Genomic DNA, 17,850 nt, shown 5'->3' with positions numbered 1-17,850 from the left:
GCTCCGTTTATGAAATGATTTATGCTTGAAGTTTTGAGTAGATTATAATTTTAATAAACCACCAGCAGCGATAATATTGTATAAGATGACTGTTCAACGATTAAAGCAGTAGTTCACCCAAAAATGAAAATTTGCAGAAGATTTACTTTCCCTCAGGATGTAGATGAGTTTGTTTCTTCATCAGATTTGGAGAAATGTAGCATTACATCACTTGCTCCCCAACAGATCCTCTGCAGTGAATGGGTGCCGTCAGATTGAGTCCAAACATCTGATAAAAACATCACAGTAATCCACACATAATCCACACAACTTCAGTCCAGCAGTTAATATCTTGTGAATCCAAAAGCTGTTTGTAAGAAACAAATCATCAAATCATTGAGACACCGAAGTCTATTATCTATATTCATTTATATTCCTTTAAAAAAAATTTGGTTGGTCTGAAAACATTGATATTTAGTACTCTTGCTTATGTAATGTTGCTTAAATCCAATGAGTATCTGATACATCAGATGAGCAGCTGTCATTTTTTTTTAAAACCAGTTTTATAAATAAATGTATACATTTATGAATCGAGTGTTGTGGGTTAAATAATATGACACAACCTGACAGATAAGTGGTATTTCAACATTTTACTCTAAAGATTTGAAAAATCAATTGCAAATAGAACTTATCTTCAATATGGTACAAATATCTATTTAAAACTAATTAAAACTAACATTGCATAAAATATACTTTTTAATACATAAAATGTCTGTACCACAGTACCCCCCCATTAAAAGTGTGACTTGGCCATCAGTGTCTTGATTAAAGGAGAAGTCCACTTCCAAATCAAAGATTCACATATAATGTGCTCACCCCCTTGTCATCCAAGATGTTCATGTCTTTCTTTCTTTGGTCGTAAAGAAATTGTTTTTTTGAGGAAAACATTTCAGCATTTTTCTCTATGTATTCTCTATGTTCTCTATGGACTGACACGGTGCCCCGATTTTAAACTTTCAAAATGCAATTTAAATGTGGCTTCAAACGATCCCAGCGTAGAAAGGAAGGGTCTTATCTAGCATAACGATTTTCATAAAAAATAATACAATTTATATACTTTTTAATGTCAAACGCTCGTCTTGTCTTACTCTGCCTGGACTGTTTTTTTCCAGTTCATGACAGTTAGAGTATGTCGACAAACTCCCATCTCATGTTCTCCCTCAACTTCAAAATCGTCCTATATCGCTGTTTTACCTTTTTTTGTTAAGGGTGTTTGATCTTCTTTGCATGTTCACTTTGCAAAAACTGGGTTGGAACTTCTGCAGTGATGTAGAATGATTTTGAAATTATTTTTGAAGTTGAGGGAGAAAATATGATTGGAATTTTTCGACATACCCTAACTGTCTTGAGCCAGAATACACAGTTTATGGAGAGTAAGGCAAGACGAGCATTTGAGATTAAAAAGTATTTCAATTAATTTTTTTTTAATAAAAATAAGCAGTCTTAGCTTTGCTAGACAAGACCCTTCTTCATCAGCTGGGATCGTTTGAAGCCGCATTCAAACTCCATTTTGGAAGTTCAAAATCGGGCACCATAGCAGTCCATTATATGGAGAAAAATGCTGAAATGTTTTCCTCAAAAACCTGTTTCGGGATTGGACTTCTCGTTTAACAAAATAATTGTGTCATGATTTGGACAGAACTTTATAGTCAATTTGTTGTAATAAAAATATAGATTACTGACAGAGCTAAACGTATAACTTTTTAAAACGAAACGTTCTATAAAATAGTGACAACCAAGTATTAAAGGAAGAAAAGACAAGTCAATAATCACATTCAATTTTATGTTTTTACTAGGGCTGTCAGTCTATAAATTTTTTTTTAATCGAATTAATTACATGATGTTTTGATTAATTAATATAATTAATTGCGAAAGAAATTTGACTCTGAAAATACCAACAAAAAATTATTTAAATCTATGTTTCTGTCAATTGATAATGTATCAAGTAGACATTACCAATTGTAGCTTTAGAAATAAATATTTTATTTAATTCAATATAAAATTTATTACACAAACATTTAGGCTGCGGCCCAACATAAACTATGGAACATTAAAAGAAGATAATTTAGGAAACATCTCAGTATTTTTTGTTCATACAATGAAAGTAACCAAAACAGCATTGTTACCAACAGTCTCCAAAATACCTTTTTTTATGTTTCACAAAAGAAAGTTTTGAAACGACATGAGGGTCAGTAAATGATGACAGAATTTTTTTTTTTTTTTTTGGGGGGGTGGAACTACCCCTTTAATGTTTGTTTATTTATTTATTTATTTATTAATGAAACAATACTCTAAATACGAAACTAAATTTGCCAGCAGGTGGAGGTAAATGACTTTATGAATCATTCATTCATTTGTTTGTTAGTTTATTTGTTTGTTCATTCGTTCGTTCAAACAGCTGAGGTCTTTGAATCATTAATTCACACGATTCGTTCAAAACACGGAATCATTCAGAAACTAAACACCGCTGTGTTGCTCCGAGACACAACAATTCTGCTATGGCTTCAAAGGTAATATGTTCTCTGCAAAATTGAGCAAAAACATGTAATATTGTGTTTAAAATAACACTATCATCATTTACTGAACTGCTGTATAACATTTAAGCAAGTGACAGATCAGGACAAAATCAGCACTCGTGTCACATTGCTCTGCTGTGTGATATTGTGTGACATATATTAAAATCTAAAATATTTTAATATAAATATTAAATATTTTGACAGCCCTAGTTTTTACGCAATTTCTAATGTTGACTATATTTGTAAACTCTCTATTGTAAGCATGAATTTAATTAGTAAAATTAAGTAATGTGTATTACAAATGTAAATAAAAATTAAATTACCAATTCAGTATTTAATACATTAATTAAATAATTAAGAATAATTGTCTCAGTTCAATATCAGATTAACTGTGCGACTCTAAGATGTTTTTTCAGTGTTTTCTGTTTATCATCAACACCATCTGAATTAAATAAGATGAACATTTCGTTCTTAATTGTGGGAGTCGGATTACATCTGATATATTAAAAATAACTGATATATTAAAAATAACAGCATTTTTCTTTTAGGTTTTTCAACTGTTTTTTTTCTCTCTCAATTTCATGTTGATAAAACTTATAAAGCAATTTAAATATTTACATTTCTTTTTTGTAATCGGAAGTCTTAAAACAAAGTTTCAAAAAAAAAAAAAAAAGTAACCAAACACCTAAATAGCTGTTCATCTATAATTCATGACTTTTTAAAATTTACACAAATTGTAGTGTTCACTGCACTCAATTCAACCCTTTAATTATTGATGAAAAATACAAATAAATAATTTGATCAATAATTAGTGATAAAGACAAATGATACATTTTCTACAGAAAATTAGGGTTGGGTATCGTTAGAATATTATCAATGCCGATTCTGCTTATCAGTTCAGATTCTTTTTGATTCCAATGTGAATAAAAGATGATATCAATCATATTTATTCTATTTCTTTTCTTGCTAAACATTTAGTTGCAGCTGAATACCATTAAATAAATCATCAGGCTACATAAAAACAAGATTCACTTAAGAGCTGTTTGCAAAATAGATTCTGCGTGATTCTGGATAAATTGGGTTGTTGTTGTTGTTTTTAAATGGAAGTCGTGGTTCTCTTAGATTCTGAAGAAAAAAACATTAGACAACTAAACAAAATCACATGTAGGCCTAATTTATAAGTAAATGATTCAGTGATTCACTCAAGATTTACTTGGTTCATTACTGGATGAATCAGTGTTTTTGAATGAATGATCAAAGACAAATAAAAACATTATTAACAGCCCCCTCTCGCCATCTACTAGCATAACAACGTAATCGATAAATCTTTAACATTATATGGAATGTCAAATTAACTTACAAAAAGGATGATTTACTCTATTTTGATCTCTAGCGTACATATCAAAGTTTATATCCAGACTATGAACTTTTATCCCAGTACTTATGTGATTATTTGAATGTTTGTAACAGAAATAATGAACTGTGTGGTTGAAAAGACTTTGAAGCTGTTTCATTTATATACATGACAGTGGCTCTCTTTAGGTCAGCGGCAGCACAAACGCAGATTTGAATGTTGTACGCTGCACGGAAGAAAGGTTGAGGAATCAAACAGATGAATCATTGTAATTTAGGAACAGAATCACGTTGGTATTTGAATCGTGTGTGTGATCTTTAACAATCTGTTACATTAAAATCATACTGGTGGTGACACATCTATTGCAACATGTTTAGCTTATCATAAATATTATAGGCTACTTTGCTTTTCGACTTCTAATTGCAAGTGTTACGATTCCTGGACGAAATCACTTGCCCGTGATCAAAGATAGTGAGAGCTGATGTTGGGGCCTATAGCCAAATTCATGCAAAATTATTAGCTCCCCTGGTGAAAAAAACAGCAAATGCTAGTAGGCATGTTTTGATGCTGGGATGCTGGTTAGGTATGTTTTGGTGCTGGTTTAAGCTGGTCCTTTGCTGGTTTTTGCTGATCAAGGACCAGCATCAACCAGCAAAGGACCAGCTTCAGAAATCCTTGCATAGCTATGACTGGAAACACTGGCATCTAACAATGCCTTGGGGCAAAAGAACAAAAAACAACATCTTAAAAAAAAAAAAAAAAAAAAAAAAAAACATATACATAAACCCATATATGGAAATAAATCAGTTATTGAATAAGCATGTGTCCTATTTTGTGTCATAAACTTCTGAAACATTTTGTCTCATATTTTAGAGCAGTCAATGCAATTTGGGAAAGACATTAATCAAATCTGTGTGAAAATATTCAGATGTAACCCCTTTGTATTTTTCGTAAGTAACTGTAATTTAACTATACATTGTTTCTCAGCAACTGTAACTGATTAGTTACAATTATTTTGTAATTAAATTATGTAATTCCATTAACTAGTTACTAGTTAAGTTTGAGCCCCTACCACTGTCATCAAGGCATCAATATGTGCAACAAACACTTGCAATACAAAATGCCATTCATAAGCTGAAATATGTACTTTCTCTCACACACAGGCACACACAGCTTGACATGCTCAGGGCAGGTTCTGCAATACTGTATGTGTAGGCCTGCAGTATGTACTTTGAGCACTGCTGTTCATTGGCTCATTTGGGGCCAAATTTCTTTTGATTTTTGATACATTTATATTTTTGAAATATACACAACATTTATTTTATTTTTTATGAATTTGACTTCAATCAAAATTACCAGTTGTTATAGTTTCTATTTTGTGCTGGTCAATTTTGAACAATAGATAAAATTTAACTTCTAGCAAAAACTGGAGAGAATTGCGTGGGGCTGAGGGGCTCCTCTCCTAACAGATAAAATCTCACTAAACTTTTTCTAAAACTTGAGAGCCCTGATTATTAACTAACATGAACAAACAATGAACAGTACATTTATTATACTGTTTATTGATCTTTGTTAATGTTACTTCATAAAAATAGCCGTTCATTGTCTGTTCATGTTAGTTCACAGTGCATTAACTAATGTTCACAAACACAACTTGTGATTTTAATAATGCATTAGTAAATGCTGAAATTAACATTAACTAAGATTAATAAATGCTGTGGAAGTATTATTCATTCTTAGTTCATGTTAACTAACGTAGTTAACTAATGAACGTTATTGTAAGTGTTACCCATGTTTCTACTACAAACATTTTCACATACAAACATTTTTTTAAGGTGAAGCACCTTCTTTCACTGAACCATTTGCTGAAAGAGGAAAACAACTACAGTTTTAAGCTGTTTTAGCCCTATTGCGCGCCACATTAGTGCTTGTTATAAATCTCTTGTTATTAGTGTAAGCAGGGTTTGAGAGAATCTTATGAAGGTTCAGTGTATTTGAGCAATTAAATTCTGAAGCATCTGATCCTGAGACTGTAATGAAGCAGCGATTGTTTCAAAGACACACAGGCCACTCGGTCACTAAATGGTTTATTACACTCGTTCCAGTGTCACTCAACAATACAATTCAGAAAACGGAATATAATAACCCATAATCGGATTCAAGAGTAAACCAGATGAGTGAATTCAGTACTATGATTTCAGCGTCCAAAATGAAGTAACTATATCCAAATGCTCCTAAAAATATAGATAGGTCTATTCACTGGTGACAAAGTCAATGGTTACTTTTTTTTAAACCACAGCAATATTGCATGATGCCCAAAAGTTATAAAGTTATGAATATGTTATTTGAACTAAGTGTAATGATTACTATTTATTTATTCATTTCATTTTTTACACCTAACAGTATTTCTGTAATACACTTCATACACTACTGGAGTGCGTTTGAAAATGTGCCAGAGAGATTTTTTAGTTCCCATGTCTTCATCACACATTCATCTTTGGGCTTAACATTAAAAAAATCTGGCAAAATCCCAATGCAGGTCAGGAGAATATAGCAGCCTACAGATACCATACAGGTGCTTTAATATAGATTCATATACATATGGATGTATTAAATGCTTTAGCACAAAAACATACCACTTGTAAAATGTCGTCTCAAATCGTTCACCTGTCAGTACACATTTATTGCCCAGATGTTTCACCCAGTACCTAAGGTAAGTGCGTCTGAGTCATGTGATCAATGTGAAGCTGACGTGCCGCTCTGGTCTCCGGCTCCTGACAGCTGCATGAAGAGTTCGCCCAGTTCATTGACCTCGTCCTCGTACTGCGGTGTCCCGCGGTGCTCACGCTCCTCGATGAAGTCCCACAGACGCACTGAGTTCAGAAACTGAGTTTGAGAGAGAGAGAGCTGAGTGAGCGGCATTGCACATTTCCAGCTTATTTGAGTCACACATCTGGCCCACTTTACCCCACATCTAGCATTTTGGTAGAAATCTTAATTTAATTTTAGTATTGATTATTGGTCTTTGATTAAATAATAATTATAAAACTGTTTAAATAAACAATGTTGCCAAGTCCCCCGTTTTTCTGTGGAACTGGGCTACTTTAACACTTTTGCCGTGGGTTGTTTTTGATGTCCGCAGGTTGAAGTGATCCCAATAACGTTATATTTAGCCCCTGAAATACGAATTTACCAGGGGAAACCTGACAAACCCTGACCAAAAAAAAAAAAAAACGCAATTGGGCTAGTTTTGAGTAGCAATTGGGCAGGTTTTGTTGTGAGAACCTGGCAACCCTGGTTATAAAGCACCTTTGGATAGCTTGCTAAATATGGAAAACATTATAAATACATATTATATACACATTATTTAGGCCTATAAAAACATTAGAATTATTTTTCTGAAGCTGTGTAATTAAAAGTCTTTCAGAAAACAGCAGAATCACCAAACGAGTGCTTCTAAATATCTTTGCACCCATTATTCATGATTTAATGTGCTTTCACACTTGGTTCGATTGCCTGGTCCCCTGATCCCCTTGCCCCCGCTGGACTGCGTTCTTATAATTTTATTTGGGCCCGAATCGCGGTTCGTTTGCGCGATCATACGTTTGACTTACGAATGTACTGCAAATGCTCTAAAGAACGCTGAAGGCAAACAAAAATTAGATATCTCTTTGCTTGCAGCATGTCAGTCACACTCGTCAGAAGAGTGAGTGAAACACACACATTTTTATAAAATAATACGCAATTAATAGCGGTTCACTTCTGTGATTTGGTATGACTGCATTCACGACTGACAGAAAAATTACTTTACCTCTAGAAAATTGACTTTGATTATGCAAAAAACTCTCTTTGCATGTCAAAGTCACTTTTCTTGCCCTTTCTACAAATACAATCACATGACTAATGTCCTGCACATACAGACGTGTGTGTGAGGAGTGTGTGTGCGGCCATTACCCGGACGTTCCCCTCTGCGCTCAGCTGTTTGCGGGGTTTGTCGGGTTCTGCTCGTGTCCCATCAGCATACGCATGCATGTAAAAACACTTTCCTCCAAACGGACAAGTTCCTCTTCCCTGATCAAAGTATTTACAGGGCTTCTTACTGCAAATGCAAAAACACATTCATCATGATACTGACAAATCCTGCAAATAAAGAACAAACACACATTTGAACTATAATGTCAAAGAAATCGGTCTGCATTTTGCCAATATGATATACAGGTAAATAAATAAATAGATGGATGGATAAAAACAGCTTCCAGCTACTGCTCTGAGTGCAGATCAAAGGCAGATGAAAGGCTGCTAACAAATATCACTATGGGAAGACTCCAAACATTTAACCTTTAACCTCATATTCTATTCATTTCTGATTCGACTGTGCACTTCTCTTTAAAGTGAACCGGACAATCAGCCAGTGATCTATAAGGCTTTAGTGGACTAAATCTAAAATGTGTGAAGTGATGAGGAAAGAAAATGTGAGAAATCACTGCAAATTATTAAAAAAATCACTGCAAATTATTGACTGTTTATAACAACTACATAAAATGTAACATGTAACACATGCTATTTTCATAAAAATATAAACAGAAAAACAGTTTTCGATCCCTGAGAATATTATCAATTATTTTGTAACCTTGCAACAAAATAAACTGGTTTCTGACCTGGAAAGCCATTTTATACACACCTGACTCCAGACTTGAACTCTTCAATGAGACGATTCTTCTCCTCCTGGTCTTCCACCCAGTACATGCTGGGTATGACAAATTCAGACACCACGCGGCATTCGGGACAGGACCTGTACGCAATCATTTTGCGTTACTTCACACCGTTTCACCATCAACGTCTGAGAATCCAGACCTTATATCAGTCCAGACTTACTTGCGGATCTGGTTCTTGAACTGCTCGGCGCAGCGCCACTGGCGGATGCAGCTTAAGCAGTACGTGTGGCAGCAGCTGGACAGGATGCCAAATCGCCGCTCGGACGGAGACGCCTTCTCGTACACCACATCCAAACAGATCTTACACTGCTTGTCCTGACTCTGCTGCACTGCGAACGCTCTCTCCATGTCTAGCTCAAAGGCCGTCATACACATCTGGGAACAGACAACAGCATCAGATACTCTTTCTCCCAAAAGAGACCAACAGTGACTGCTTACTTTTCAACAACAAGGAAGTATCTTTCTCATTCAATTTTTGAAATGAATCTTTTTAAATTAGTTATGTGTTGAACCAAATGCCACTAGTCGTGGACTAAATCACAATATTGCAAATTTGATTGAGTCGAAAAATGTAAACTGCAAGCAAAATTTGTTACAGCATGAAACATAATTAGGGTTTCAAGCGCGTAGCGAATGGTCACGGATGAGTGCAGACCAAACCGTAAGTCGTAGAGAACTTGGAGGGATGGTAGTACTCACACCACCTACAACTTGACCGAGGCTTGCCCCAATTGGCCTGACGGGGGCGCTACAGCGATCGAAAGTACGAAATCGCTCATAACTCCTAAACCGTCAGTTTCAGGCTCAAGTGTTTTGTCGCTGGAATCCTTGGTGACATTTTTGGGTATTTCACATTTTTTTGCAAAACCTACTTTTGCGAACTAGTCCTAGGTTTTTCGCCAGATCAGAACCAAACCAGTGCAGAAAGATTCTCTGGTGAATATCAGTGAGTGAATATCAATAATTATCAAAAAAAAGTTGAACTTTCGACTCACCGTGGCAAAGGGACGCCGATACGTTTGAAGGGGGCAGGACCACTTTTAGTAAAATGCCTATAACTCCTGAACAGAATGAGATACATTCGCCAAACTCGGCACACTTATGTAAGAGCTCAAGCTGAGGTCACACGGAAAAAAAATCACGGAGATTGGCCACTTGGTGGCGCTATAAGAGGGGGAAAAAAAAATGACTACAACTAGGCAACCATTTGTTCTTTCAACATGAAAATCGCTGTGCACGGTCTTGGTCCAAAATGCTACAAGTGTCTATGGGGCCATTGGCTGATGAATTCTGAGCACCTATTAGACAAGGTTAACAGAGGCCGATTGGAATGAAACTTGGTGGGGCTGTTTGACTCTCAGCCCCAAAGGTCTGTGAGAAATTTGAAAAAAATCGTCCACTGGGGGGCAGTATCACATTTTTTGAGGGCGTAAACCAAGGGTGCCCAACCCTGTTCCTGAAGATCTACCTTCCTGCAGAGTTTAGTTCCAACCCTGATCAAACACACCCGTCTGTAATTATCAAGTGCTCCTTCAGATCCTAATTAGTTGGTTCAGGTGTGTTTGATCAGGGTTGGAGCTGAACTCTGCAGGAAGGTAGATCTCCAGGAACAAGGTTGGGTACCCCTGGCGTAAATTATTTTACATTGTGCGGTTTTCCGGTACATACACGCGATATTCGTATCGCATGATAGACCTCCTCGTTCCAAACAACTTTGCCTCTAGAATCACTGCTGTCGATCAAAACGCTTTTTAAATGATTGAGAAGATGTTAGGGTTAGGGTTAGGTAAAAAATAATATTTTATATTATGTATCTTATTTTGTCAATAGTACACAGAATATCACTTCAAAAACTTTATAAAAATCAATTTATAGAACTAAAAATTTAGTTAATCTTTTAAAATGTAATCAAACAACGTTTAAAATGCAATCAAACAATGTAATAAATCCTTTTTAATCCTTTATAAGTTAAGTTTAAAAATTAAATAAAGTTTACATAAATTGTACTAATTTAGTCATTTGTATGTCATAACTTCCTGAAGTAAGTCCAAACTTTAATTTTGAGGTACTGATTATATATATAATAAATATAATATCTCCACTCATTTCTAAATTGAAAAATGAATAGGACTTTCTATACATAAACCGTTGACCTCAATATGCTGTATTAAAAATTAAATGTTCAATCACCTTTTCATGTGCTGCTCTTTGTTCAGGGTCGTTTGGGTGCAAGACCTGCAGCCGACATATTTCACACATATCACCGTGAATATACGGGCAGCTGTCGCCATAGTGACACTGTCCGGCCGCCATGTAAGGGCAGAGCTGTGGCTGCTGACCCATGTCAGGATATGGGCCGGCAGCGGCCGAACTCTCCAGGCCAGAGCGGATGGCATCCAGGTAGGTGTGAGGTTTGCCGTGAGCATCCCTGTCATCTCTGTAGTCCCAACAGTCGCCTACATCTGCTCCCTCTCCAGCGAACGGCCGTGCTCTGCTGTCAGAGCCCAGGGCTGAAACAAACACAGCAGACTCATTCAAGCAACATATAATTCATTCAGCATCTTACAATAATATTAGATGTTGTGTCCAGTAATCTAACGATGGCATGTCATATGCAGACAGTCATGTAGTTTATTTGGGTGCAGATACCCTTGTCTCTCAGCACCAGTGGTTTTTTAACATGTTTGCTTGTGTTTGATGGAGGTCCGGGTCCTGGTGCTGACGCTCCTGCACTGCTGCCTCTGTTTGACTGCTCTACCGACGGGCCGCTGCCACGGCCGGGAGGTTTGATATGATCATATCTATCACAAAACACACAAAAAGCATCATTAAACCATGCTGCCACATCTTAACTTATAATACATGGATGATAATTCTTCAAGTAGAGCAACTTTTATATGTAAAAGTTATTTTGCATCTGGAAAGAATTCACAGTGATTCACTTTTTCTACATTTTGTTGTTACAGCCTTATTCCAAAATGGATTCAATTCATTATTTTCCTCACAATTCTGCAAACAATACCCCATAATGACAACATGAAAGAAGTTTGTTTGAAATCTTTGCAAATTTATATAAAAAATAATAATAATTCATGTGTACATAAGTATTCACAGAGACTCAAAATTAAGCTTAGGTGTATCCTGTTTCCATTCTGATCATCCTTGAGATGTTTCTGCAACTCCACCTGTGGTAAATTCAGTTTTGGACATAATTTGGAAAGGCACACACCTCTCTATATAAGGTCCCACAGTTAACAGTGCATGTCAGAGCACAAACCAACCCATGAAGTCCAAGGAATTGTCTGTAGACCTCCGAGACAGGACTGTATTGAGGCACAGATCTGAGGAAGGGTACAGAAAGGGTACACAGTGGCCTCCATCATCCGTAAATGGAAAAAGTTTGGGACTACTTCCTAGAGCGGGCCGCCCAGCCAAACTGAGCACCTGAGAACCCAACAGTCACTCTGAAAGAGCTCCAGTCTTTCTCTGTGGAGATAGGAGAACCAGAAGAACAACCATCTCTGCAGCACTCCGCCAATCAGGCCTATATGGTAGAGCGGCCAGACTGAAGCCACTCCTCAGCAAAAGGCACATGACAGACACCTGAAGGACTCTCAAACCATGAGAAACAAAATTTTCTGGTCTGGTGAAACAAAGATTGAACTCTTTGGCCTGAATGGCAAGCATCATGTCTGAAGAAAAACAGGCACCACTCAGTGAACCATGGTGGTGGCAGCATCTTGCCATTGGGATATTTTTCAGCAGCCGGAGCTGGGAGACAAGTCAGGATTGAGGGAAAGATTAATGCAGCAATGTAGAGAGACATCCTTGATGAAAACCTGCTCCGGAGCACTCTGGATCTCAGACTGGGGTGATGGTTCATCTTTCAACGGGACAACGACCTTAAACACAGAGCCAAGATAAGAAAGGAGTGGCTACGGCACAACCCTGTGAATGTCCTTGAGTGGCCCAGCCAGAGCCCAGACTCGAACCCGACCGAACATCTATGAAGAGATCTGAAAATGGCTGTGCACCGATGCTCCCCATCCAACCTGATGGAGCTTGAGAGGTCCTGCAAAGAAGAATGACAGAAACTGCCCCAAAATAAGTGTGCCAAGCTTGTATCATTATCTTCAAAAAGACTTGAGGCTGTAATTGGTGCCAAAGGTGCTTCAACAAAGTACTGAGCAAAGATTTTTTTGAGTAGTTCACTTCCAGAACATAAATTTACAGATAATGTACTCACCCCCTTCTCATCCAAGATGTTCATGTCTTTCTATCTTTCTTCAGTCATAAAGAAATTATGTTTTTTGAGGAAAACATTTCAGGATTTCTCTCCATATAATGGATATCTATGGTGCCCCTAAGTTTAACTTCCAAAATGCAGTTTAAATGCAGCTTCAAAGGGCTCTAAACGATCCCAGCCGAGGAAGAAGGGTCTTATCTAGCGAAACAATCGTTTAATTTCTAAAAAAAAACAAATTTCAATTTATATACTTTTTAACTTGCAAAGATTTCAAAGCAATCTTCTTTCACGTTGTCATTATGGGATATTGTTTGTAGAATTTTGAGGAAAATAATGAATTGAATCCATTTTGGAATAAGGCTATAACATAACAAAATGTAGAAAAACTGAAGCGCTGTGAATACTTTCCAGATGCACTGTATATATAGTGCATGGGTAATAGTAATACATTTGTTGTAATTCTTTATATTCTATAGTTTATAATAGCTATAATAACAGCTATACTATTCCATGTTCTAAGATTTAAGATTTTGCATCCACTTTATTAGGTGTCATCAACAAACTAATAAGCATCTGAAAACTGTAAATTTGAAACAATGTATTACTTAATTATAAAATTAAATGACTGCTATCTAACTTTGTGTTGAGATTTATCCATCATTTTCCTCCAAAAATAAAACAATTAAAAACAATATAAAAAATACACTTAAAGGGACAGTTTACCCAAAAATGAAAATTCTGTCATTAATTACTCACTCTCATATCATTCCAAACGCTTAAGTCTTTTGTTCATCTTTGGAACACAAATTAAAATATTTTTGATGAAATCTGAGAGCTTTCTGATGTGTTCAAGGCCTAGAAAGGTAGTAAGGACATCATTATATCGTTATAAAGGACGACTTTTTCCTGTAAGTCTTCGATGTGCATCATTGTGAATAAGTTAAAGACTGACACAGAAGAAAAGAAGCTGTTAAAAAATTCATTATTTTTGTTATGCAAAAAGTCTTTCGTTTTTGCAGCTTCATAACATACAGTTGAACCACTGATGTCAAATGGACTATTTTATGGCCTTGAACATCGTAGTTGTGTTGCTGTCTATGTAGGGTCAGAAAGCTCTCAGATTTTATCAAAAATTTCTTAATTTGTGTTCCTAAAATGAATGAAGGTCTTACAGGTTTGGAACGACATGTGGTTGAGTAATTATTGTAAGAATTTACATTTTTGGAACTATCCCTTCACCATAGCTTCACCGAGGACATAGTGCTATTTATGATAGGAAAAGTTTCAATACTTGAAATGTGTGAAGTGCACTATACTGAGAAATCACTCATATTCATGTATATTCAGTGAAATGCATGCAGGAGGTTTGTCATTACATTTTTAATCCTCACCTGCATCTGTCTCCATAAGCACACACTCCTCTCTGGTAGTATTTACAGATAGTTGAAGGTTTGCTTGTGGCCAGATCGTGAGAGAACATGCACCTGCTGCCCTCCCGACAAACACCATGGAGGAAATACCTGTAGAAAGACAAGAACATCATCAAACACACATGATTTGACACATATGACACATGGATGTCTATACGGATTAATGCTGAAGATGATGCTGAAATGCCTTTGGATGCGAACAGAGATGTTTTCCTGCTGAAATGCCAGTGATGAATGATTGTATATGAATAATAAAGGTGTAAATGTAAAAGATTTGCTGTGACATCTGCAGTCGCACATGCGTCAATCTAGCTGCACCATTTTCTCTTATGTGAAAGTCATGATGATATTATCAGTGACCTTATTTATTACAACGACGCTTTAGCGGCTATATAATGATGGTTTGGTGTGTCTCTTTACCTGCAGGTCACTTGTTTCGTTGACATGTTTATCCAGCTACGAATGTGATATTTCACTGTTAAATATTACTGTCTCCACGGTTTTGTGCAACCTGAAAATATCACCGGCTACATCGCGACGACGCTGATCATTGTTTCCGCCTAGCGATGCTAAGAGTGACTCATTTTCGCGAATCGGTTCTTTGAACGGTTCGTTGCATAACCCTAGTCCACAACAGATTCGTTTACATGCTGTAAGTAACCACGGAAACGGTTCAACTGATTCAGTACAGGGGTCCGATTGAAAAGAATGATTCGTTCACGAATCCTATATCGCTTCTTCCGCCTCAGTGATGAAAATAGATGACAAGCTTTCACTACAGATACGTATTATAAAAAAGGTTTCGGAAATAAATGAATGACCACTTTTAGTGGTTCCTAAATAGCGACAGAACCAGATAACTGACCTGAAATCAGCGGTGATAATAAAATAATAATAAAAAAAAAGCATGGAAAAGTGGGCGGGGCTTAGTGGCCCAGAAATTGTCGTCATAAAGAGTAAGATGCATATTTGTATTATTTTATAAGCATTTTATTTTTATATTTTGATAGGTATGCTGCTCACTGGAGCATTGCGTCCCCTGGTGGAGCAGTTTTGAACACAATGACGTCACACGTGGAGTGTGAGAAAACGAAACTGATCTGAGATCAGGTTCAGAGAGCACAACAGGTAACTGGAGACCGCGCCTCTTAGACCACCTGAACACTCATGGAGAAAACTGTGATCAAATACAGACATTGTGGAAGAAACATTTACAGTTTTTCATGTTCAGATGCCCCATATTCTCATCGAAGGGATGATTCAGAGCGTCAGTGTCCGATCTGTCTTCAGAGTCTCACATTTGGACTTTTAGACGCACCTGTTGCGCTTCCCTGTCCGTTTAGAAATGGACACACAGTCTCATGTGCATTTCTGATAGGATCCATTCACGGACCATCACATCTTGGGTAAGTTTATAAGGCTATAATTACTCGTGTAAGTTTTTTTATTCAGCAAGCACGCATTATTTTGACCAAAGTGACAGTATAAAGACATTTATAATGTTGCAAAGATTTCTATATCAAATAAATGCTGTTCTTTTTCTATTCATCAAAGAATCCTACAAAATAAAACGACGGTTTTCACAAAAATACTCGGCAGCACAACTGTTTTCAATATTGATAATAATCAGAAATATTTCTTGAGCAGCAAATCAGCATATACATTAATTTCTTAAGGATCATTTGACACTGAAGACTAGAGTAATGATGCTGAAAATTCAGCTTTGATCACAGGAATAAATTACAATTTAACAATATATTCACAAACAAAACAGCTTAAACTGTAATAATATTTCACAATATTACTGTTTTGCTGTATTTTGCATTAAATAAAGGAAGGTTTGGTGAGTAAAAGAGACTTCCTCCAAAATACATTAAAAATCTTAATTATTTCAGGCTGTTGGCTGGTTGTGTATGTATTATTTCTCTGTTTCTCACATTATTCTATTATTATTATTTTTTAAATATATACATATTTTGGTCACACTTTAGATTGGGGACCAATTCTTACTATTAACTATGATTTTAGCCTCATCAAACTCCTAATTTGCTGCTTATTAATAGCTAGTAAGGTAGTTGTTAAGTTTAGGTCTAAAATATGGTCATGCAGAATAAGGCATTAATATGTGCTTTATAAGCATGCTGATAAGCACCTAGTTAATAGTTAGAATTTGTGTTACCAATTTTTTTTTTCTCCAGGGAATGGAATGACACTGAGATTCATGTGGGACTCTCAAATTCAGGAGGTAAGGGCCATCTGTAATTGGGCAGTTGTTTGTGTTTTTGCAGTTACAGTTTAGCAGTTGTTTGTGTTTTTAGGTCTGGTCTATAACTACACCCTGTCAGGGGTCCGGAGAGACGACCGTGGTTGGGAACAGTGTGTCTGCATACAGCTCTGCCCTCCGTGGAGACATGCGCTCAGGGAATCATGGGACAGAGAGCTGGAGCAGTTTTCTGCATCGCCAAAATGGGTTTCAGAGCGGTACTGCTATAGCCCTTACGCAATACACACAATCAGATGTTTTGTGTATTATGTAGTTTAGAAAATTATCAACATATGCTCCGGGGCAAAAAATAGGCCAAGGCAAAAATGGCTATTTAGCTTTTAATGGTGCACATTTTACCAATTCAACCACAAATCACTGGTCTGGAAGTTAGTGTGATATATTTGATAATGTTTTGTTCATCTGCAGGTTTGATGAGGAGAGGGAGTTTGGATCGTGCTGTTACGGTTTCGCTCTGACCTTCATAAACCACATGCGCTCGCTGGATGGGAAAGTGTCTCTGAGCAGAGATGAGTTCACAGGATCTCACGTTTTACCCAGAATGAAGACTGTATCATTATATATCAACATCTATCATGCAATATTACAACATGGATTTTGTATTGCATCTCATGACATGTGATACACTTTTCTTCATTAAACACTGCAAGTGCAATATATACAAGCTAAGAAAAAAGTACAAAAGCTGTCACTATCGCAGAATACTTTTTTAAAAGTTACCAATATGTGCCTTTAAAGGGATAGTTCACCCAAAACATGAAATGTATTGTTAATTTACACACCCTCAGGCCATCCAAGTAAAGAAGATTTTTAGCTGAAACATGGTCCTTGGTAATTGAAATAATGCAAGTTAGCAGCTACCATCACAAAAAAGCACATACAGGCAACACAGCCTGTTGTAAGCCCAGTGCTGTATGGACACCACAGTCAGCGTAGCGTGATGTGTTTACAGGATTCATTTACCACATGACAGATGTGGCTCAGTTACTCATGACAGGTTGTAAACCTGTAAATACACGTTTTAAACAAAGACCTGGTTTTAAGTTGCAGTGAGACCCATTTGTATCAATTCAGAAAAACATATTTGCATGGTTTCCAGGAAAATCAAGCTATTATATATTATCACTGCATAAAAATATATTTCTAAGCACCAACAAAGGAGGATCATGTCTCTGTATTAATTAATTGTGTGTCTGTTGATAAAGAGTATCTAGGAGTTCATATTCAAAAGTAGAAAGAATGAATCATGTTTATCATCACTCGTCT

At 36.4% G+C, this 17,850-nt stretch overlaps 2 protein-coding genes across 2 annotated transcripts; one reads left to right on the top strand and one right to left on the bottom strand.

Moving 5' to 3' along the window:
• Window positions 1–5,979: 5,979 nt before the first annotated feature.
• Window positions 5,980–14,846, bottom strand: mkrn2 (makorin, ring finger protein, 2). Its single transcript, XM_051123479.1, has 8 exons — window positions 14,721–14,846; window positions 14,262–14,390; window positions 11,274–11,425; window positions 10,815–11,134; window positions 8,785–8,999; window positions 8,591–8,701; window positions 7,864–8,008; window positions 5,980–6,795 (listed from the first exon to the last, which is right to left on the bottom strand). The coding sequence occupies exons 1-8, from the start codon at window positions 14,744–14,746 to the stop codon at window positions 6,646–6,648; spliced, it is 1,248 nt and encodes a 415-aa protein (XP_050979436.1). The 5' UTR covers window positions 14,747–14,846; the 3' UTR covers window positions 5,980–6,645.
• A 588-nt stretch (window positions 14,847–15,434) lies between these two features.
• On the top strand, window positions 15,435–17,793 carry mkrn2os.1 (MKRN2 opposite strand, tandem duplicate 1). Its single transcript, XM_051123361.1, has 4 exons — window positions 15,435–15,706; window positions 16,499–16,545; window positions 16,619–16,781; window positions 16,993–17,793. Exons 1-4 carry the CDS (start codon window positions 15,468–15,470, stop codon window positions 17,204–17,206), a joined length of 663 nt encoding a protein of 220 aa, XP_050979318.1. The 5' UTR covers window positions 15,435–15,467; the 3' UTR covers window positions 17,207–17,793.
• Window positions 17,794–17,850: the final 57 nt, after the last annotated feature.

This window comes from Labeo rohita, chromosome 11 (assembly GCF_022985175.1).
Source record: "Labeo rohita strain BAU-BD-2019 chromosome 11, IGBB_LRoh.1.0, whole genome shotgun sequence".
In the NCBI taxonomy this organism is placed as follows: domain Eukaryota; kingdom Metazoa; phylum Chordata; class Actinopteri; order Cypriniformes; family Cyprinidae; genus Labeo; species Labeo rohita.
This window is presented reverse-complemented; position numbering and strand designations above follow the sequence as displayed.

Coding starts and splice junctions, on each gene's coding strand:
- mkrn2 (XM_051123479.1), bottom strand. CDS start 14,746: ATGTCAACGAAACAAGTGACCTGCAG. Junction 14,391..14,720: donor ACGAAACAAGTGACCTGCAG/GTAAAGAGACAC, acceptor GTCTTTCTACAG/GTATTTCCTCCATGGTGTTT. Junction 6,796..7,863: donor GCGCAGAGGGGAACGTCCGG/GTAATGGCCGCA, acceptor TCTCAAACTCAG/TTTCTGAACTCAGTGCGTCT.
- mkrn2os.1 (XM_051123361.1), top strand. CDS start 15,468: ATGGAGAAAACTGTGATCAAATACAGACATTGTGGAAGAAACATTTAC. Junction 15,707..16,498: donor CACGGACCATCACATCTTGG/GTAAGTTTATAA, acceptor TTTTTTCTCCAG/GGAATGGAATGACACTGAGA. Junction 16,782..16,992: donor CCAAAATGGGTTTCAGAGCG/GTACTGCTATAG, acceptor GTTCATCTGCAG/GTTTGATGAGGAGAGGGAGT.